The sequence below is a fragment of the Notothenia rossii genome (assembly GCF_949606895.1).
Source record: "Notothenia rossii genome assembly, chromosome: 2".
Classification (NCBI taxonomy): domain Eukaryota; kingdom Metazoa; phylum Chordata; class Actinopteri; order Perciformes; family Nototheniidae; genus Notothenia; species Notothenia rossii.
This window is the reverse complement of record NC_136904.1, coordinates 77,396,566-77,419,293: the sequence shown is the minus strand read 5'-3', so window position 1 is coordinate 77,419,293 and position 22,728 is coordinate 77,396,566. Positions and strand designations below refer to the sequence as shown.

The 22,728-nt window shown below is 39.3% G+C and overlaps 1 protein-coding gene across 1 annotated transcript; it reads right to left on the bottom strand.

The window, feature by feature from the left end:
- Nucleotides 1-1,357: 1,357 nt before the first annotated feature.
- Nucleotides 1,358-21,541, bottom strand: LOC307028308 (uncharacterized protein). Its single transcript, XM_079663225.1, has 11 exons — nt 21,252-21,541; nt 13,546-13,814; nt 12,648-12,780; nt 11,721-11,830; nt 11,460-11,559; nt 8,950-9,030; nt 7,609-7,635; nt 7,183-7,203; nt 5,262-5,378; nt 4,515-4,574; nt 1,358-4,266 (listed from the first exon to the last, which is right to left on the bottom strand). The coding sequence occupies exons 1-11, from the start codon at nt 21,313-21,315 to the stop codon at nt 4,238-4,240; spliced, it is 1,011 nt and encodes a 336-aa protein (XP_079519351.1). The 5' UTR covers nt 21,316-21,541; the 3' UTR covers nt 1,358-4,237.
- Nucleotides 21,542-22,728: the final 1,187 nt, after the last annotated feature.

The following is a 22,728-nucleotide window of genomic DNA, read 5'->3' as shown; positions in this document are numbered from 1 at the left end:
TTATGAACGCACAACACAATTTGCCGTAATGTGTGCTGTAAAAGCGCATGTAAAAGCTATATTTTATGGTTCCCAACTTTGATTAAAAAAACTACAAATAAGAGAGAAGCTCTCTCTTTATTTTCCGTTTTCCTTGAGAACTACTAACACAAACCTCTTTAGCTACTTATGTATTTATTTTGTATTGTATCTTATTAAGCTGTCTTTGTCTCTTTTATTGCTGTAACAAATGCAAATGTCCCCTCTGTGGAACGAATAAAGGTATTATGATTTTGATTCTGATTAATATTCATTCTAATTAATATAACCTTCTTTAGGTTATCTAATCATGAACTTATAAACCATCCTGCTATTGTATTATATTTTTCCATACTGTATGGAATTGTGAAATGGAAAGGTAACAAAGTTGGTTTACTCAAGTACTTGCTTGAACACAGTTTGGATTTTTTTATGATTTGTATCTTACTCAGGATTCCACTTTGTGCAACTTAACTTCTTCTGCTCTTTTGAGAGTGAAAACACACCACTAACTTCTCAAAACCTTTGTGGGACTTCCTGATCCCACAGTGAGGGAAAACTGGTTTAAATTACCCTACAGTAAAGATATCACGTTTACTTTTAACAAATTACAATACACTGGATTTAGGTTTCGTGAAGGACACGAATGCAGGCTTCACCTCCGGTATGTCAACCCACAGACACCAACACCAGAGAGATTTATTGATCCAACCATGAAATATAATTAGATCTAATTTACTTGGAATTAAATCAACCCAATTACTGAGTATATCAAGTAATCAAAGCATCATGCCGTGCAGGATTTCATTGAATTCTTTACTGATCGTGTGGTTGTTATAGAATGAAATGAATATGTAACAGCTGCAGGTATTATGTGTGAATACCGTTGGCAAGGAAAATCTCTGAGACTCCCACATTTTTCTTCTGAGGGCCTCGGGTGTGCATCTCAATGAATCTGTCACCATCAATCATTCACCAAGCTAGAAACGTTGTACTTCTTACCTCCTATAAATAGCTGACATATCAAGCATTTCAGGTCATGTCCCATGATGCCTCTTTTTTGTTGTCCCTGAGCTTACCTAACTTTCAAACAGCCCACAGGAAATAAACTTAGTCACAAAGATAAAGGTAAATAGAGTTCAATGCAGAGACACAGATATTAAATTCAGATGTTTTTTGATCCAAACTACACATTTTTAAAGCATTATTTATATCTTAACTGTAAAAATGACATTATTTAAATATCAGTTTTTAACATCAGATTCCCATAAAGCTGTAAAACGGTGTCATACACACTCATAAAAGATACAAATATTTGGCAGGGAAATAAAACACCAACTCCCACGAAAACGGTTTAATTGACTCCTCAAACATTATTTACACAATTCCAGAAGAACAACAAGTGCCAGATGACAAAAAATGAAAAAGACTCTTCCAAAACTAAATGAAAACTTTAAATAAAAGTAGAAGACACTAGTCTATATCGAAAATGAATTGTCTAAATATGTTTAATAAACCAAGATGTATACAGGATAGGAAAGTGCTTCTCCTATATAGTTTGTGTTATTTGAATCACCTGCAAAAACATCTCTGCTTGTTTGACTGTTTACTTTCCGATGGTGACATTTTGTTCTTTATTTCCCTCTGAAATAGTCAAGAGGCGGTATAAGGCAGGACTAGTCAGCGCCATGATTGATGCCTTAGCATTATCTGCAAAGTGCACTTCAGGACCCGATAAGTCAACAACTTCCTTGATTTTACATTCTGGTTTGGAAACTATGCTCCAATAGTTTGCTAACAAGGAATGTGACTTCTTGGGACTAAATGTGGCGTGGACCATGATGCTGAAAACACGCGCATTCCTTGTGCAATTTTAAGAGAAGTATTTTAGTCTTCTTTTCATCAAATCAGTCCCAGTGAGGTTTCTGAATGTGCACTGCAGGCCAGCAGAGTGCTTTTGTTGATTCCTGTGGCACTTAATGAAGTGCACAAAGACGGCGAGTACTGCATTATAAAGGAGGATGTTTTATTTTGAAGGCATCAGTGGCTATTATCTGAAAGCTTGTACTGTTATTTTGTGTGTATTTTGTGCATTATCCTTATAGCAGATGCAGTAAGAGATTTCAGACACACTCTTCACTTGGCTCCAATGTGTCAAGAGAAACTCCATCACAGATAACAAGATCAGAAGGCATTTCAAACTTTGGCCCGGCATCCAGCCCACAGTTACACAGTAGGATAAGTCAATATGTGACATCACAGACTATTATATTTCGGCTTGAGGCTAGGCTGTTAGCAACAGTCTCTGTCCTGTATTGCAGCTATATGGTGCTTTACAAGTAACACACTGTACATTAACTGCAGCACTATGCAACCTCTGTAACCCTTTTTAAGGTTTAAAGGGGGCAGAGCAAGTACAAAACTGCAAGGCAACAAAAAGACATTCAGAAGTTAACTTTGTTTCTGCTACAGCCGCAAAATAACTGTTTTTTTGGGGGTTTTTTTAAAAATGCAGTAGCGCTGTTTCTGGGGCATTTTACAATGATATTCACAAAATACCACAGCAACAAGTTGACCGCTGCTAAATGTAAAATTCATATACAAAAATCACAGGTGAATGATGTTCTTAATGTGGAAATATGAATGATACAAAAGCACTGTGACAGCAACTGGCTTGCTCAAATAAAAAGACACACATTGAGGATTTGACTGCTGAAATGTGAGGCTGTTAAGAGTTTGGAATGCATTATTAGTTAAAAATACTGGAAATTAAACAGCAAACCACCCACATATGTATACAGCAGCTGTCACACTAACGTAACAGTTTCACATTCACAAGCAGTTTAAGGTAAGGCTTTTCTACCACCAAAATGATTACGACTCAAATAACATAATACATTCCTCAATTGTCTAGTATCTTTTCAATACATTCAACTACTATTTTGTCTGTTTTCACTTTTTTTTATCCCAGCTCTATTCCCTGTGTGTCTGTAGATTGGTCAAGCCAGGCTGTGTCAGTGAAGGCACTATAGAGGAGAAATTACTGCATCACAACTAGACTGACACAGACTACATCAGAACAATTTCTAATACATTACTACATGACATCTTTGAATTTGTCCATGTCAGCTAAATATTCATCCATTGACAGAAATAGAGTTGGACTAGACTTCGCTTCAGCTCAGTACATTTCAAAATATAGATCTATATATAATTGTACAATATCTTATAACATTGTAATACAAATTGATTGTTTAATCAATTTGACATTAATTAGTTTGTATCATTTGTATTTGATTTATAATTTCACTCTTTCACTCTGATTTATCGAACTGACTGAAGAGAAGTGGTAGTCCCCAAACAGGATTTAAAACTAAGCCCCATCACCAACTAAAAAAAGACACACAGACAAAACAAGAACACACTCACTCACACACACACACACACACAGTGACATCAGTGGCCCCCTGAACACACATTGGACCATACATCCTAGGATTATAATCATACACTATTTTCCTTGCCAAGGGCAGGAAATACAGTTGTACTTATTGAAGCCCCCTGTTATTCATCTATCCTGCATTTCTAACGCAGACAATACAAAAATGATTTAATTAAGTGACTGTTGCCAATGGATTTTTAAAAGCATATTGGTGTCTCAAACAATGACAGAATAAGCTAAATAAAATCCACTTATACGATTTCAGTAAAAGGTTAGACCTCTACAACATCAATAACTTTCACTGGTTTATATTCACATTGAATTACTAGAACTAGATAGTATCCATAGAAAAAGGTAGCTCTATACGTTTGCCATTTCATGGTTGATTTGAGATTAAATCCCTTTTATGTCCACTTTCATGATTTAGTTTAAAGTGGAAAGATGGTCTAATTGTTTCAATAATTTCCTTTGTATTAACAATCCTAAAACCCCCTTTGATTCTCTTATATTTACTCCCCACATATATGCACAAACAAGACTGAACATACAAATGCAATCTCTCTCTCTCTCACACACACACAGACACACACACACACACACACACACACACACACACACACGCACACACGCACATACACACGCACATACACACGCACACGCACACACCCACAGCTCTACTCGGGCATCACAGTAATTTAGCTCTACAGATAGAGCCTAACAGTGAGATTGCCACTTTCTTGCCGGTTGTTGATCCAAGCTGTCATGACCATTGCTGTTTTAGGAGGAGTTTAGCAGGTTGCTAAGGACTGCAAAAAGAAAGAGAAAATGTCAAAAAATGGCAGATGATTATATGTGTTTCATCTTTGTATCTACTTGTGTATGTGTGTGTGTGTGTGTGTGTGTGTGTGTGTGTGTGTGTGTGTGTGTGTGTGTGTGTGTGTGTGTGTGTTTGTGTCTGTGTGTGTGTGTGTGTGTGTGTGTGTGTGTGTGTGTGTGTGTGTGTGTGTGTGTGTGTGTATGTGTGTGTGTGTGTGTGTGTGTGTGTGCGTCTTACCCTGGGGATCTGCCTGAGCCCCTTCAGTATCAGCTTTGCGGACAGCTTCAGGATCAGCTTCTATTCGCAGATTGACAAAGTCAGACGGAAGCAAAAACGCAGTAAGAAAAAAGTGAAGGAATAAAGTTATCACGTCAGTTTGGATTTCTCAAGCATTTAGTAAGTTAAACACAACTATAGTGTGACAGTGAAAGCACCCAGGGGGTTGTAAATATTTCTAGGCTCTAATTGACTAATTCCCTTTAGTGAGGGAGCATCCTTCCTATTCATAAATACCAAATATATGAAAAGGGGAATATATAATTTACTTTATTTGAACATTTGATAAATACTATAGCCAGAGTAAAATCCTTTTTCTGAATCTGACATTTGCCCTACATCACTTGAGCTGAATGGCCTACTGCTGATGTTGACTGTAAATTAAAACTCTGCTGAATTGGTAGTATTGGTATGCAGGATGTGTGTGAGTGGACAGCAATTGACGACACTCTAAGGGATCAAGCTGAGTCTGCTATGTCTCAGAGGAAGACTGCTGACCTCCAGAACTTGTGATATTCAGACCCAAAGTCACACACTAACATGCCCCACCTGTCCTGAACTTGAAAAAACTAAAACAAACGTGTGACTGGATATGCTGGTAGCTTGAGTCTAAAGACATTTTTGTATAAGTGCTGTAATTCCAAACATATCAAGCCTTGTTTACAGCAGTTTGGCATCATATTATTTGTTAGTCAGTGTGATAATTACCTTGTCTGTTTTTGAAGCACAGTTTCTTCCGTTGGTATGTGTAATATCCAGTAGCAGCTCCCACTATGGCCACACCGATTGCACTCAGGATGCCTGCTATAGAGCCGGAGCTGGCCTCTGTAGGAGACAAACAAACAAACAAAGATAATGATGACAGTGCACACTAAACATACTAGTGTTTATGATACAAATGTGACTCCTGTGTTGACTATTTGCCAGTGTAGCAATTTAAGAGATTGTTATATTCAGCCTTAAACCTGGCTGCCACTTTGCAGTTGAGAAATGGCACGCAGCAGTGAGGCTCAATGACACGAGACTTGAGCGATGCATCATCTTTTCACAGCATTTTCTGATTCCATTTCTCTTGCCTACCCAATAATTAAGACTCTTGAAAGCATTCACAGTTACAGAATAAATCTGTCTGCACTCTGCACCTGTAACCCAGTTACCATGCCAACACAGATCTGAATAGTTTTCATGCTGTGTCATCGCAAATACCTCTCATAGTCTGTGAAAGGCACACGGACAAATGCACCCCTGAGTAAAAGCCATTAATTCAACTCCAAAATAAGTACAAATAATGGCAAATTATAGTGCACGTATATGATGTGACATAAGATGCTCTAGTGTAAATAGCATAACAATCATATTTTAATCATATGCTTACTATTTTATAGTATATACTTTATACAGTTTATAGTAGGTATTTTAAATAACTAATGATTTAACTCACCAAACGTCAGTGCTCTACACTACGTTACAATACATGTTATGTTGCATTCATCAGGGTTTAATACATTGCCAGAAGAAAGCCATCAGAATTATGGTTATATTTGATGACTTATATGAATCTTCTGAATTGGCTGTAAATGATGAAGATAGAATTCAAGATTAGAGACTTTGTTGCATGAATTATATCTGTAGATATATTATTTACAATTTCGACCTAACAATAATACAAATCAAATCAGAAAAAATAGACAAGGTACAGTAATTCAAAAATCAGGATAGGCTGGAGTGGAAGAGAACAAAGGGATACATTATGTTGTAATGAGTCAGCAACTTAAACAGGTACGCATGACAACTAAAGGAGTGCATCCAAGTTATGATGAACAAAGTTAAAAAAGGAGAACAAATAGGGAGTGGCATGAGTCAGAGAACCTGCGTGACTCGAGATACATGAATCAGGAGGAAATTAAGTGGAATAAATTGGGAGAAGACAGTGAGTCACTACAAGTAAGTACATACACACATACAGTAGATAAACTGACAGACAGCGTGCCCTACGGAAACACGCGTCTATGAGAACTGTCTGGGGTCAGCAGCCACAACCCCTATCACATTACTGCGGGCTACAAGGCTGGGGCCAGAGGTCAGATAAAAAGTTACATTTGAGCTGTGTTATCTTTCTTTTTGTACTTTCTCTTATATGGATACCTTTACAACTGTTATCATTGATTGTCTACCATTTCTAAAGCAGAGCACTTTAAAAATGCATACATAAATAAAATAAATAAAGTTTAGTAACTGATCCATGGCTTTTAATACTTAAACAGATGCATTGATCATCAATACAATGTCAAAGAGGTGTTCTGACTATCATAAGACTCATTCATTCATACATTCACAATCTATATCATGGTTGAGTTTTAATAAAAATACCATTTGGCATTTTATCTGCCAATTGAAGGTCCAATCACTCTAATAGCCTGCTTGTCATTCATTAAATATAAAAAGGCAGTTATTCAAGTTGAAAGAAAAGTTTGGAAAATGTCCTACAGCATTGGCAGCAACAACACACCTGCTTAGGGCCCTAAAGTTATGAAAACAGGGGACTGCTTGTTTAGGGTATGTTTAGGGCAGTGAATGGGTGGCTGGGTAACTGTATTAAAAAAAAAAAAAAAAAAGAGGGATAGCTCACCTTGGGCTTCAGGTTTTCCCGCTGTAGAACAGAGAACATATACATACCGTTAGTAACATGAAACACCATGTACATACTGGTAAAACCCTATAGGAGTTACACATTGGCTGTGAACCTAGGTACTGTTTATTTAAACATGCACAAACATGCACCTGTTTTCCTACTGTCTGATAAAAGGGAACCGCACTTACTTCCGAGCTTCAGAAGTAACACTTTGACAGGTGTGTATAGCGTGACTTCACAATGCTTTTGCAGAGGAACGGTTTCAAACAGTTCGAACTATAATAATAGTGGAGAGGCATTTTCCTCTGAGACTAGTATCCTGTTTGTACTGTCAGTAGCAAGCCAGCAATATCCTGTGTGCTTCACCAGTTTCCAGAACTACTGGACTGATATTTTTTGATCATGAACACAAAAAGGTCTTACCGTCTCCTAAGGCGCCTGCAGCATGTGCTACAAGAGAAAGAAAGACAAGTGTTTAGAGAAGGATAGGGGAAAAAGGCAAAAATAATTTCATGTCTGAATGTGTTGATCATGCAGGTTAAGCACAGAAAGCGGAGAAGAAAAAGGGAGGATCAAGAGTATTTTCTTTGAGGTGGTCTATTCCTCAGAGTCATTAAAAGGCCTGGGGTTTTGTCCTAACCAGTCTCGAAAAGCACATATGAAATGTCCTTTCTGTACACTAATAGAGTTTCCTTTATGATATCAGAGGAAGACAAACACTCATAGAGTTTCCTTTATGATATCAGAGGGAGACAAACAAACACTCTTTGTGGCCCGCGCTGAACTTTGATCTGTGACATAATGCAAAACAAACTCCATTATCTCCTTCTTCGTTGCCTGCCTGCCTGCCTGTATAAGCCTGTGATGTCATTGCTGCCCTCTACCTGCTTCAACTTGACAAATCCGCTAATAACAGAGCACTAAAGGAAAGCGCCCTTTAACTGAATTATAATGATTATAACGACATAGATGAATCAGCTTTTAGATGGGGAAAAAGGAGGAAAAATCAGTTGCTGTTAAAACGCTTTATGGATCGTGAGCAAACTTTTCTCTTGTCGTGGGAAACAGTCCAATCCAAGGGAATATGTTTAAGGGCACAGTTTATGAGGCACAAGTGGCCTAGTCCTACGAAACACTCTGTGGAGGTGTGACTTTGTAGATGTGATGGCTACAGGTGGTGCAGCGATTGGTGGCAACTTCACCATTTTATTTCATTTTTTATGGCATCTTTTCATTCATATACATACAAAAAAAACGTTTAATTACTCTTAGCATATCATTTTACTCGCAACCTGTCTTACCTTAATAATATTCTTGCCTTATGATTTTGATTGTATTTAGTTTTCACTTAAAATGTAAATGTTTAAAAAAATGTATTGACTTCATTGCAATCCTAAAATGTTTTACAACCTGTTTCCTCAATGTAAAGCATTTTCTAAATTAGTTTTGAAACGTGCTGTATCAATAAAAAAAACGTTAGCTCAATGTCTCAGGATATATGGATTTAATACACTGCTGTATTTAAAAAAAGGAAAACAAGACAATAACTCCCCAGAGAGCAATGACTGGTCTTACGAACACATTTTGTTAAGCGGCTTTTTTTCAGCATAAACAAAGAAATCACATACAGTATATTATAAAATGTCCTATCCACTTCCTGTTCACATGTATTTGTAAACCAGAAGTTTAGGGTTACCAGCTCAAAGTATAAAACCTTTGATGTCAGTAGAAGTTTTGACCAGAGTGGAGATGGAGATAACTCACCTCCAGGTCCCATAATGCGGCTTTTTCCTGAGTTTTCCTCTGCAGCATTTTCTGTCAGAGCATCTTCCAGGTCAAAACTCGCTGAAAGAACATTAAGGCATCATTGGTGATGAAAATGCAATTTCAATCCCTGTAGGGAAATTCACTTTTCGCCACCGCGCCCAGAGAGATATCTTCCAGATGTTCACCAAAAGCATGTAATCTCTTTAACACACGATACTTCACTGTTGCATGATAATATTTCTTAATAAAAACATCAGCTATAATGGGAACCCTCCCCACTTCAGTCCCTCATGGCTCCTATAGTTAATACCCTGCAGAGCTGTCCTGGAAAGGAACTGTGAAACTCCACCTGCTTTCAGGGTGTGACTGTTATCCTGTGAACAAGTGTTGACTTAGATTTTAAGGATATTATCTGTTAGGAACAATACCTTAACCTGACTCTATATTTCTGGGGGAAACCCCAAGTGACGTATTAAACAAAGTGGGACTACAAAACCGTTTTAGGCTGGGCAGGGATCAGTTAATTATTTCAGATAGAACCTAAGGGGAATCCTTTTCCAGTGACCTTCTCTCACCTTAAATAATTCTTGATATGAAAACATAATGAGTAAAATTGCCCTGTGATAGTCAAGCACCTTTTGTCACAGATATATTATAAGTAATGAAACCATTTGTTGAGCCAAGCTTTACTCTGATACTCTGATTCTCCTGCGTTTATTAACCTCACAACCTTCTCCCCTCTCTTTGCCCTTGCATACCCCTGCATCTCTTTTCTTACTTTACCTTTTACAACAACCCCTCCCCCTGTTCTTTTCTAATTTATCTCCTTTCTTAATCCTTCTTTCCATCTATCAACTCTTTACCTCCTTTCACCACCGTGCAATAACGTTCGGTGCCAGTTATCATATGGAAGAAACCTTCCACAGCAGCCCCTTCCTGCACCCCCCTTTCTTAGTTGTTAGCATGACTCAGAGGGGAGATAACGATCAGCCAAACATAAAATTACTGTTCTTGAGTGACAAAGAGGAGTATGTCCTGCTATAAAGCAAACAATAAGCATACTTTGAGCAGGAAATGCTGAAATGAGCGCAGAGAAAATACCATTGTAGGTGCGACGCTTCCAGCTTTCTTTACTCAAACCATACCACCCCTAATTAAATCTGGAGGTACAATTGTGGGGGCCAAAATCCCACCTCATAACCTTTTTTTTTTTTAAAACATCTGTTTTACATTACTATGTTCAGAAAATGGGGAGTTGCAGCAACATGATACACGATACAGCATCTCATGAAAGCAGGTCATGTGTATGTTTAAAGGACTGATAGCTGAAAAAAACAACAATTTCATGGGTATTTCGAGGGTTCAGTCGTGACACAGTGGGAATCTTATACGTTTGGACACATTCAAGTAGGTTCAGAGTTATGGGAAATATTAAAACATGTTTAGTCAGTTAAGATTAAATACTGGGCTGAGATGAAAACATTCTCGCTTTAAACACAATTGCTAATCATTTTTTGTGATTTTCTAGCTTTCATATTCTAATGACATGTAATGCTTTAATGGGGATTTCAATACTACCAGCTGCCGCAAGTGTACATTTAAATATTTAGTTCTGGGGATTTCATCTATTGCAGTAACTGAAAATAACTGGTTTTAATTATGTTGTTGTGAAATGCTCTTGTTTGATGGAAGAGCTGCTGAGTCATACTTAGCAATTACTTGTGGTGTGCCTGAGTTATTTGTTTAGTTGTGTTAGACTTAGCTCCAGAAAGGTTGAGGTTTATATAAGTATTATATAGGAGGTTCATATACTGTAAGGTTCTTTGGAAAATGCAGAAATTAAAGAGGAGAGAAGAACAAGTAACAAAATATATGTGTCAACTTCAACTGTTGGCAGAAAACAAAAAACAGAATCAGTGTTTGATGCAAACATCTAGTTGTCTAGTTGCACACCTTTATCACAAGCTCTACAAATGTGTACTGTAACACTCATCAGTTTTTCATCTTAAATAAAAGCATCAAAGCTTGCTGAATAGTGTTTACAAAGAGGGTATATGTGAATATCTATTTTCTCCATATTAAACGGCTTATTATATACATTAAGGCATTACGCTGATAAAGGAGATCATGACTCATGGTACAGTATGTAACATGCTACAACTAGACAGATTGTACCGGAACAGGAAGTTGTACAAACAAGTTGGTACAGTTCCCCATGTAAAGGACACACATGCTAAAGTGGTGAGCTCATCTGATGAATTCAAGTGTCCATATCGTGTCTTAATACATACCTCGAGATACCTACTCTGTCCCAAGTGACTTGAAGCAAATAGCTATCTCTAAGTTCTTACCTACAGTCTCAAGGCTGCATTCTGTACCAGAGTCATTAGAAACAGGCATGGACCTTTTTGCTTTCTTGATTTACTGTATATTAGTTGCATGGGGATCATATTACATTTTTTCCATATGAAGTTATACACACAAGACAATCCACAGTATATTCTCACCTGGGTCCGCCACTTTTGGTTCCTCTGCGGCTGGTTTTGTTGCTTCAGCAGCAGGGTCTGTTTGCTTCTCCTCAGTATCTGCTGCTGCCCCAGGTCCACTCTATTAAAATGTATCAAATATAAACACAAAGGATGCACCAGGAACTTCTCAAATTATTGCAGCTTCTGAAAAATGTGTGTTATACACTGGCTGTCGGCAATTATACATAATCAGAATGTAGATGTTAGGTTTGAATAAGACTTTGTAACGGTGCTACTGACCTCCTCCTGGGTGGGTGCTTCAGTACTGCTTGGGGAAGCTTCCTCTTCTTTAGCTGTTGGTTCCTCAGCCTTTGGAGCCTCAACCTCTGGATCAGCTGCAGGTGCTGGAGCTGAAAGAGAAACAGATGGGGGGGAAGTTTAGATCACTCATTTATTTTTATTATCCATATTTTATGACATGGGATCAAATGGAATGGCTGGTTTTGTGGCACTTTTTATTGCATGTTGCCAGTCAGGTTCAAAAAAGCATTTTGCCTAATCTGCACATTGACAAGGTGTGTAGTAGCAACAGTTAATAGAAAGACATCTCAAAATTGAAATTGACCTGTTTCTTTATCAATCAATTACATTGACTACATTTAGTATGATTATTATTAGCCAAGCTGATGTTGGAGATCAGCATAGAATTGAAGGAGAAAAACAAGACAGAGTTGCAACAAGTAAAAACACCAATAATAAAAACTGTTAGTTGGGAGAAAAGAACAGTGTGCAAATTCTTGGTTATGGTTTATCAAATATCAAGCAGCATTCCGAGAAGGAAAAACAGGTCTGCATGTATTTGCAACGTTCGGTGTGTGTGGGTGTTTCTGAATTACCATCTTCACCACTTCCTCGGAAAATCTCTCTCTTTATCAAAGGTGCACTGAAGCACAAAATTCTACTTTAGATGCCAGCAGATGTCTCGCCAGCGGGCTTTTGATAAAACATAAAACATCAAGTGTTGATTTTATTCTTGATTTAAGTTAACATTTTATTGTTAACTTTTTATTTGGGAGCAGGACACAGTGAGTAGAATTGTTGATAGGTTTATTATAAAAGTAAAGAAAAATGAGGACATTATATGCTTTTGCGTCAGATTAATCATCGGAAAAAAACATTTCTGTATTTCCTTTTTTAAGAGTGCATATTTGAACACCAGTGGATCACCTGGTGTTGCTGCAGCGGCTTCTGTCTCTGTGTCGGCTGGAGCAGCGGACGTTGGATCTGCTTCACCAGCTTCAGGAACCACAGTATCATCGGCTTCAGGTTCAGCAGAAGGCTCAGGCTTGGCTTCTGTTTCCTATATTATATATATTTAAAAAAATATATACATTTACATAAAAGAAAAACAAATATTTAAACATAAAAGGCCCTCAGGTGATTTGGTTTTTAAGATTAGTGCATATTTGTTAGTGCTTCACCATATCAGTTTTTTTAACCAAGCAGCACAACTGATATGCAAACTGGAGCTTTGCTGAAACACAAAACACAGTCGGAAAAGGGCAGAAACAGAGCTGCCATTGACGTTATGTTTCATAACACTTTCAATGTCCACCTTGAATGTACATGAACAACATTCAGCCACTTGATATGACTCAGCTTCTCAAATATCTGCCTGAAGAAGATTAAGAACTGTATATTCTCTAGACCTCAATGTACTAAATGCAGGCTGCAAAGAGGCACTGTTATCCAGAAACACGGCACAGCTCAGATCACTTTTTTGTAAATGTGTATATATTTAGTCAGTAATGCTGTTTTCAGAACACCCAAACATTTTCCTGTGTGCTATTTACAAGACAAGATAAGAGTTTGGAGTGATGAAGAAAGTAACATTATAAAAAATAACCTTTGTGAACTATACCCCCTTTTATATATGTCACCCATACATCATCTGGACCTGCAATTATGTCACTTTTATATGTTTCTGCTTTAAGAGCAAGTGTTATTTAATTTTTGACCATATTGGGTTCTTTGGAGGTTGTTGATCACCGGAGAACTCTAGCGAGATAAACACAGATTGATCATCCAAAGAAAACAAATCAACAGAAACAAAAATGTTCTTTACGTCGGCTGCTTTGTCAGTTTCCTCCGCGGCTGCTTCAGGAGCTGCGGCTGCTTCTGGGTCTGCTTCAGGGGCTGCGGCTGCTTCTGGGTCTGCTTCAGGGGCTGCGGCTGCTTCTGGGTCTGCTTCAGGGCCTGCTTCAGGGCCTGCGGCTGCTTCTGGTTCTGCTTCAAGAGCTGAATCAGGAGCTGGTTCTGGAGCTGCATCAGGAGCTACATCTGTGGCTGCTTCTGGTTCAGGAGCTGCGGCTGCTTCAGGAGCTGCAGCATCATCTACACAAAATGTAAAAGAATAATTAAGAAGGAAACACATATCCAGTCAAAGGCTGACTACTAGTACATATCAATTTAAAAAAGGGCAGAAAAACAAAACAAAAGGGCGGTCCTGAAACCCTGGTGCTTCAATAATCATACATCACACGACTGACAGAAGCCTGAGGAACTATCATTTTCTTTCTCTCAAGAAGAAAAGAGGCAGACATGGCAGGCTAAAATATGACAATATGTCTCAATGACTCATACGGAGTTTCTTCTGCCTTTGAAGGCTTGCAACCTGGCACTACAACCTCTATAATTGACTGAATCGACCAATATGTTGTGCCCTTGCCTATTCACAAACAAATAAGCCACACTTTTACAAGTCTGACCTAAAATAGAACCAATAGAACAAAAGACTGGCAGTGATTTTTGATGATGGTAATTGAAAAACGGCATGCCTTAATCCATCTGTTACCATTTAAAACAATTACAATTATCACACACACACACACACACACACACACACACACACACACACACACACACACACACACACACACACACACACACACACACACACACACACACACACACACACACACACACACACACACACACACACACACACACACACACACACACACACACACACACACACACACACACACACACAAAGAGCCACACCCCACTCTGATTGGTTCCTGATGTGAACTCTCCAGCCACAAATGGATGACAGACGCATCGATCACGTCTCACCTGCCTCAACATCATATGAAGACTCAACCTCTGCACTGAAATTGCAGCTCTGTACTAATGAGAAAATACAAAGCACATGTCTTTGTCATTCTGTGTGTGAGATGAGCATGGCGTTTGTGTGTGTTTGAGGCAGTGCTGTGAGATTCCCCTGTTGGATGTGAGAAGCTGAAACAGCGAAACTGTGCTCAAAGTTGAGCTGATTTCAGCAACACCCTGATGCTGGTTCTTCGGGATAGTACCAACCTTTAACAGGTATATAACATCTAGAAATAATGGTATGGGTGATGTTTTGCTTTCTGCTGGAAAAAGTGGTTTGAAATAGTGGAAAGATATATACAGCAATTTGGACCAAAAGCAAACTAAAACACCTAGAAATTGAAACATAAAGACATAAAGAGAAATCAGAGTCTTCAGGGGTTTTCTGCTCTGTATCACAACTATCTTCCATAAAATGTTCACTTCACATCATTCATAATCACTTTTGAAGACAGTTGCTTATTGTCAAGTGAATTTCCAATGTAGGATCGCTGCCTTTGCCAAGTGAGATTCTATCAAAGTTAGAGACGCCCTGAGGGAGGGCGGCAAGAACACATCTGAAGTATTCCCATCGCACCGTTAAACCTCTGGAGGCAGGCCGTGCAATGTTGGGGACAACCTTGCTTCTTCCAAACACACACCCAAATCCATACAGACACTAGCATGGCTAAACACACACCATATGCACTTGAACATGAAGGGGTGGACTTGCATGATCACTAATAAAAACAAGCTCTATTTGAGCTTTGTATCAGTGGTAATCAATACTTAGTGCCATTCATGGTTTATTAAGAACCTGACAGTATCACAAACTAGGGTTGCTCGATTATGGCAAAAATCATAATCTCTATTATTTGGGTCAATAATTGAAATCACGATTATTAAAAACGATTATCCATTTACTTTGAAAAGATCCATTTATTGAAAACAAAATTTGAACAGTATGTTTTTAACAGCTGATTACCCTGAACTTTAAGTATAATTCAACTGAAAAACCAATACAAAATAAATAAATAATCGTTTTTTTTCGATTATGTTGTTTTTATAATCGTTGCAAGCCAAAATCGTAATTGCAATTAAAATACGATTAATTGAGCAGCCCTATCACAAACTGAAGAAACAGGACTGAATGTGTGAGTAAATGTGTTTGTGGTGGATTTCAGGTTTTTATCTTCATGACTTTCTTTGGTATCTCAATCAAACAGGTGTTATCAAAGATGTACCTTAGCAAAACATTCAGCTTGTTGAACTAGTTTAGACGCCAGATGTCGCGCCTTTTTTTTAATAAATATGCAGATTAACTTTCTGCTGATATTGAATTGTTATTTCCTCAGACCGGGATCACTGTTGTGTGTTTAATGATTGTGAGTATATATGTTTTCACCTACAGTAAATGTAAAAATGAGTGGGCACATTTTTCCATGGCATTGTGCCGACATGCATGTGTGTGTGAGGTATGTGGCTCTCATGTAACGTGTGTGTGTGTGTGTGTGTGTGTGTGTGTGTGTGTGTGTGTGTGTGTGTGTGTGTGTGTGTGTGTGTGTGTGTGTGTGTGTGTGTGTGTGTGTGTGTGTGTGTGTGTGTGTGTGTGTGAGGGAAACTGCCCCCCATACAAACTCTTTCTCTTGCCACTCCATAGAACATTCTGTTCCCATCTATCAGTTTGCCACTTCCTCCTCTAACTACCTCCGCTTCAAACACACCCCCTTACATCCCCCCACCCAACAACAGGCAGGCGCACACGCACACGTGTGTTTGTGTGTGTAGAAACCCATAAAAAACCCTTCTCATCCCCCTTGGAGTCCAAACATACAAACAACCATATGTTCACACACACAAAAGTCAAGTTAACATTCACCCTCACCCTTGAGTAAGCGCTGTCCTGTTTTGTGTTAGTGCAGCAGTGAAACAAATTGTTGCACATCCAAACCCTCTCAACCTTCCTTTTTATTTTTGCTTTACAGACTGCCTCCCCCCTTTCCTCTCTTTTTCCCTCTCCCAAACTCTTAACTCCCTTTGTTTCTTTGCCACTGCTTTCCCCAGGGGCTGATGAGTCATCTGTGTGTCTCTGACATGGCTGCACGCAATTGTATGAGACTGAACAGCATGTGTAGAGTTAAACTCTAAGAAAAGGTCCCCAAAGACGGACTCTTAAGACAAACCAGTTTATGCATGTGGGAAAACAGGATACTGTCAGTTACATACTGTTCTTTAGGAAAACTGGCCTACAAGTTGTTGATAGATTGATAAATACCCTCCATGGCCACTTTATCAGGTATACCTATACCTGTCAGGGCTGGGCGGCAAGGAGCTAGAACATTCTGGTAAGTTATTCAAATGACATCACTTTAAAAACAGGAAAGACACTTATGCCATGTTACGATTTTACCATATATACAATCTTAAACTAAATATGAAACTTTAACTTCTCCGACATTGTCAATCAGAACTGAACATTATCATTAACACTGAAAACAGGAGGATACAAGTAGCTTAGTACATTAACATTTTACAGAACGTTTCAGGGTGCCTGACTATGTCTTGGCCGGGCACACTCACTGTCATTACTGTGAGTTACTGGTCCCCGCCTATACAGTCTATGGTCCTAGCCAGGAAATAGTCCAGTACATTAACCCCCTTAAAACTCCAAATTGCCTGTTTTTCGTGTGCAAAATAAACAAATGAGATATAACTCACAAGCTTAAGAGGTGCCTGTAAGTGTATTATATAACCTTTGGACTGAGTCAGGCTTGCTGTTTCCATCCGTCTCTAGTCTTTGTACTAAGCAACGTTTTAAAAGCTAAGCATTACACTACCTCCTGTATCGAATATGCTGCACATCTCAAGAGTCAAGCTTAATCTGTAACTGTCTTTTTTGCTGAAACAACCCTTATAATGCAGACAACTTTCCATTTTGTTGTTCTTTATGCTCCAGCAAGCAGGACTTTGACATCACTTGGGGTTACTTAGTCTGGGAACCAACTTGTGTCAAAGCTGTTCCTGCAGACAAGTTAAAACAGGGTTTAAGGGATATATGTCACTGAATAAAACTAAAATACTAACTTTTAGCACGTAACATCATTACGAGCTACTATGACAACAGCCAATACAGCTTGGAGACAACACTTAAATTGTTAGCCTATATAATGATTCACAGGCATCATGGAAGCCTTAGTGCTGTAATAATGATTGATGCCAAAGGGTGAAACATAATAAAACTGTTTAACTTGGCACTTGATAGCATTTCTGAGTACGCCTGATAATTAAAAAGTAAAAAATAAATGTCATGTCACCTTTTGTTTTGCAAACTACTAAACAAAGACATTCATCTTTTTCAAATTCAAAGCCCTCTGATTTGTATGACTCACATTCTGAGGCCAGTTATGAATGACAAAGGAAGAGCACCTTATGACACTTTCGGTTTCCTGCCGTGAGATTGTGTGAGATCGCCTGAGTGTGGTTGAACGGTACTATATCATGTACAGACACCAATAACCAATGCTTGTCTCGTAATAGTACACCAGAAACCGTGTGTGCATGTGTGTCAGGTGATACAACAGCACCTTCACAGTGCATTGTTCTGTCAGATATGGCTCTATTGTGTGTTTGTAGGACAAAAAGTTCCGTGTTTACCCCAATCATACACACCTTAAAACAGCCCCCATGGGAGCAGAGTGAGTGAGAGTGTGTCTGTGCATGTGTGAGTAGATTTCACTTATCCACCATAAGAGAGATTTATGTGATGGTAGTTGATGGTGTAAACAAGGACAAGTCTGCACACAGTACACACATGGCACAATTCTTTCATCTGCCTCTAAAAGACACACACACATGCTCTATAACTGACTCATACAAAAACTCACATTAATGATCACTCCCATACTCCCACATGTTCTGTATATTTAAGTAATTCCCCACACCCACCCCCACACACACACTCTCACACACAAACACACACACAGATGCTGAGGGCCCTGGGGGAGTGTAAGGCGCTGAAACTAGTTGAGTTGTTGGGTGTTGTCTACAGCTGGAGCTGGATCTAGTTACGAGAAACTCCCTACACTTCACTTCTATAGCTTACACACATTGTGCGTGATGTGTGCGCTGTAGAGATGTTAAGATTCACCGATTCGCATCGGTGCACCGGCATAAACGTTCAAGATGCGAGTGCACCGGTTGAAAGAGTGCACATCGGCTACAGTTTGGGTTGAACTCGCGATGCATCGATTGCGTAGCGTCTTTGCATCGGTAAAAAACCGATTCATTCATATAAAATCCCCTTATCTTGTCAACGTTCAGCAGAGACGATCTTTGATATTTGCTTCGCCACTACGGAGAACGAGAGTCTCAGTTATCAACACACACAGAAGTTGAGGAGAAAGAGAAACACAGCGCAGCGAAAAATACCTACAAATCAAACGTTTGGCAACACTTCGGATTGTTCAAGAAAGACGGTGTAATAGTCATTTATGCTATATAGTTGACCGCAGGTCATGGAGAGTAATAAGGTATCCGTAGACCTTTGTATGAGGTATCTTTATTACTTAACAGGTCTACAGCCATGATACATAGATCCGTCCTAGATGCGGACTTGCATACACACAGTATCACTCCGCAGCCGCACCCCATCAGTAACGTCCTGATGGTATATGTGCGCGGCACTATTACTACAGACGGTCAACTTGAAAAATCACTCGCAAATTGTTAACGATGCCGAGCCGCTTTAAAGTACACAAGTAGTACGAGGAACTTAGCGACGCACATAAAGAGGCGACATGGGGTCTGCGGCTGAAAAGAGAAACCTGAAAGTGAGACATATGAGTTAAATCACTCAGTGAGGTGTTCTGTCAGAGAGAGGTGTTTAGCTTACAGCAGCCTGTGACGGCCAATAATAATTTAAATGTCTTCCTTACTGTAAGCAGTTATGAAATACCTGTTTGTGAAAGGTTATTTGTTTTCTTTATTGTTCAGATAGAAACCAATGCTTTCTGCTCACTGGTGTGTTAGCCTCTGAGTGTTAAGCACATCAGGCTGGCAGCTGTATGGGCATTGCTCTATGGTAGCTGTTATTTGCACATTGTTAATCATGAGCAATGCATCCTTACATTGTTTAACTGTGAGGTGTTATACAATTGTACTCTGGAGAGCTTTTAAAGGTAAAAAAATAAACGGCATCATGGGATGTGCAGTACCAAATATGTAAAGCACTTTTTTGTTAATGTATGATTTGCTGCATATAAGGAATAAAACAAAAATCCTCTGTCGTACCATATTGAAGTATCATTATTTTTGCATCGTGTTGAATCGCATCGTATCGCCCCGAATCGCATAATGTTGAATCAAATCGTATCGAACTGTATCGCAACAGGGGTGAATCGTATCGCATCGCATCGCCTGGTGTTTCAAAGGTATCGTTAATGTATCGTATCGTGGTAACGTATCGAGATGCGCATCGCATCGGCCTCAGTGATGGAGATGCACATCCCTAGTGCGCTGACCCAAGGACCCATCTTTTTTTCCCAGTGTAACTATGAACTCCTTACATGCAAGCAAGCAAATACACCCGTGGACATTTTCTGTGTCAAAGTACAGCAGCACATTGGGTTTTACAGTGAGGTTACGGTTCGGCAAGTTGAGAACAAGTGTGTGTGTGTGTGTGTGTGTGTGTGTGTGTGTGTGTGTGTGTGTGTGTGTGTGTGTGTGTGTGTGTGTGTGTGTGTGTGTGTGTGTGTGTGTGGTTCGTCTTTTGTGGTTTGCCACTCATAAAAAATGAACCGGTAGAGTGAGAATACATCAGGTCTCATTGTAGTTCACCAACTGAACTGTTGTTTGCATAATGATAATGAATCTCACTGTATCAATGAATAGCTCTCTCACTCTATCCTTGATTGTATATCTGCTGTTTTTCCCTCTTAATCTGCTCCGACATTTTAGTTTTTATCTTCTTCCAACATCTTCCTATCTCTCCCTCCATCTCTCCAAGTGTCTCTGCTTTTCTCAATGCTTCCTTTATCTCCCTCTGAGTTTTATTGCTCTTGAGAAATCTGAAATCATTGCATGTGCCGCGGGGAAGGGCAGGGGCCCATGAGCCAGATGAGGAAGAAGAAAGAGGAAGAACAGATCAAAGTATGGAAAAAGAAGATATGAAGAAAAAATGAGACTCACAAAGCATCATTGATTCAATGAAGGGGACTAAAAAGAGCTGGAAAAATGGATGAAACAATTAAAAGAGGGGGGAATTCCATATGTAAGGACAATGGGCCCGCCACACCCCTTTGGGCCAAACTCATGTCCAGAAAGATATGGCCAAATTAAATGACACCTATTTCACTGTTAATGCCTGGCCTGCAGAAGAAGGCAGAGCTGCCTCCATTCATTCAGCCAGAACAGATTGAAACAAGCAGATTATAGCTAAAGGTGAATTGAATTGGCATACAGACGGGGAGGCAGACAGACTGGCAAAAGACACTGGCGATTGCCCTCAGACAAACACACATTCTGATGGAGATGATCAACCCACTGAAAGATCGATCGATAGATAGGTAGATAGATAGATAGATGGATAGATATATATGTGCGTGTGTGTGTGTGTGTGTGTGTGTGTGAATAAGAGCATGTAGCTTAAGGCTGGGCTGAATTAATTGGAAATGTAATCATTACCTTGTGCCTTGGCGCTTGTAGCCAGCAGGCTTCCTAATAGCAGAATCCACAGGTATGACATCATTAGAACACGGTGTTCTGGCTGCGGTTGAAACGGGGTTTAGATTCTCTTTCCTCTGCCTTCAAACAGCACAATGTACCGGCTCAGAGGTTTCAGGTAGATCTGGAGGGCGTGCGTGTCGGCGTGCCGGTGCGTTCTTGCGCGTCGGATCAAACCCGTTGCGTTTCTAAGGTGCTCAATTGCTCTGCTCAGTGCGTGCCTTCGCGGATCTGTCGTCCTATCCTTTTGTCTGGATTGGAAGAGAAAGGTCCAGTCTTTATTAAGGTGGGCGGGTCTCTTCTCCCAAATACGCACAGGCAGGGAGGCAGGAGGGCTTTGTACGGGCTGTGATGGCATGACACACATGTTTTTGCCGTTGCCATCTTGTTGCTAGAATGACTGCTGCCAACAATATTTGTATCTTCTTTATCGATACCGCCTGGTTAAACACAACATTCAATTGGCACAATCTCAGAATCAAGCATTCTTTCAATCAAGCCATCCATCGTCTATTCAGATAAGCTACTAAGCCACAGTGGCTGTTCCTCGGTGAAATTAAGCATTTTTTTCGTGGCTTGAAAATGGAATACAATGATTATTGTAGTTAATTACTTTCTTACAACCTCACCGCTTACCCGGATTTATTAATATATCAGGTTTCTCAAAAGTACACGGACTTACTGGATTTGGTAGGCTGTGGTCTGTTCGAATGTAGAATTAATGTTAGGTTTCTATTGGAGTAAAAACCCCATGACCTCATACAAACCAGACAGAATGTGGATCTGAAAAAATCATGTTCTTTTCCTCGGGCTCCTCTCCTTTTCATTACCACTTTGTTAACTGAGCCACATTAAACTGCTTTCACCAGAATATATCGGCAGGGGGCGATATACAGTTCACGCCTTCATTAAAGCATGTGAGGCGTTCAAATCCCTATAAACATAACAAAAACATCACGACTTTGACGAGGGGTGTTCACATATTCGTGATGTACAATTATCTTTGAATCACTGCCGTCTTTTTTATTGTATCATAAATGGTAGGGGAGGCATCTACCACGTAATATTATACCAGGTTAAACACATTGAACTAAGTTTAATTAAATAAAAACCTTTTTTTTGTTACACTTTAGTGTCTTAAAATTAGAAAGCAAATCAAAGGTCTCATATCAAATGAGTAACTTATTTCAACACCTCAAAGTTACATTTATTTCCTACTACCTAACTTGAACCTTATTCATAGGAATTATGCATGTAGTTGATGCATTGCTTTGCTTGATATTCTCACTGTTTTAGTAAACTAAAAAAACTATTCCTGTGTGATTTGATATATCTTGCATATTGGTAGACAGGTATCAACACACCACCATCACATGAGTGTAAACACACAGTTACGCCCATCTAAATCCTACACCGTTACCACAGGTGTCATGGAAAA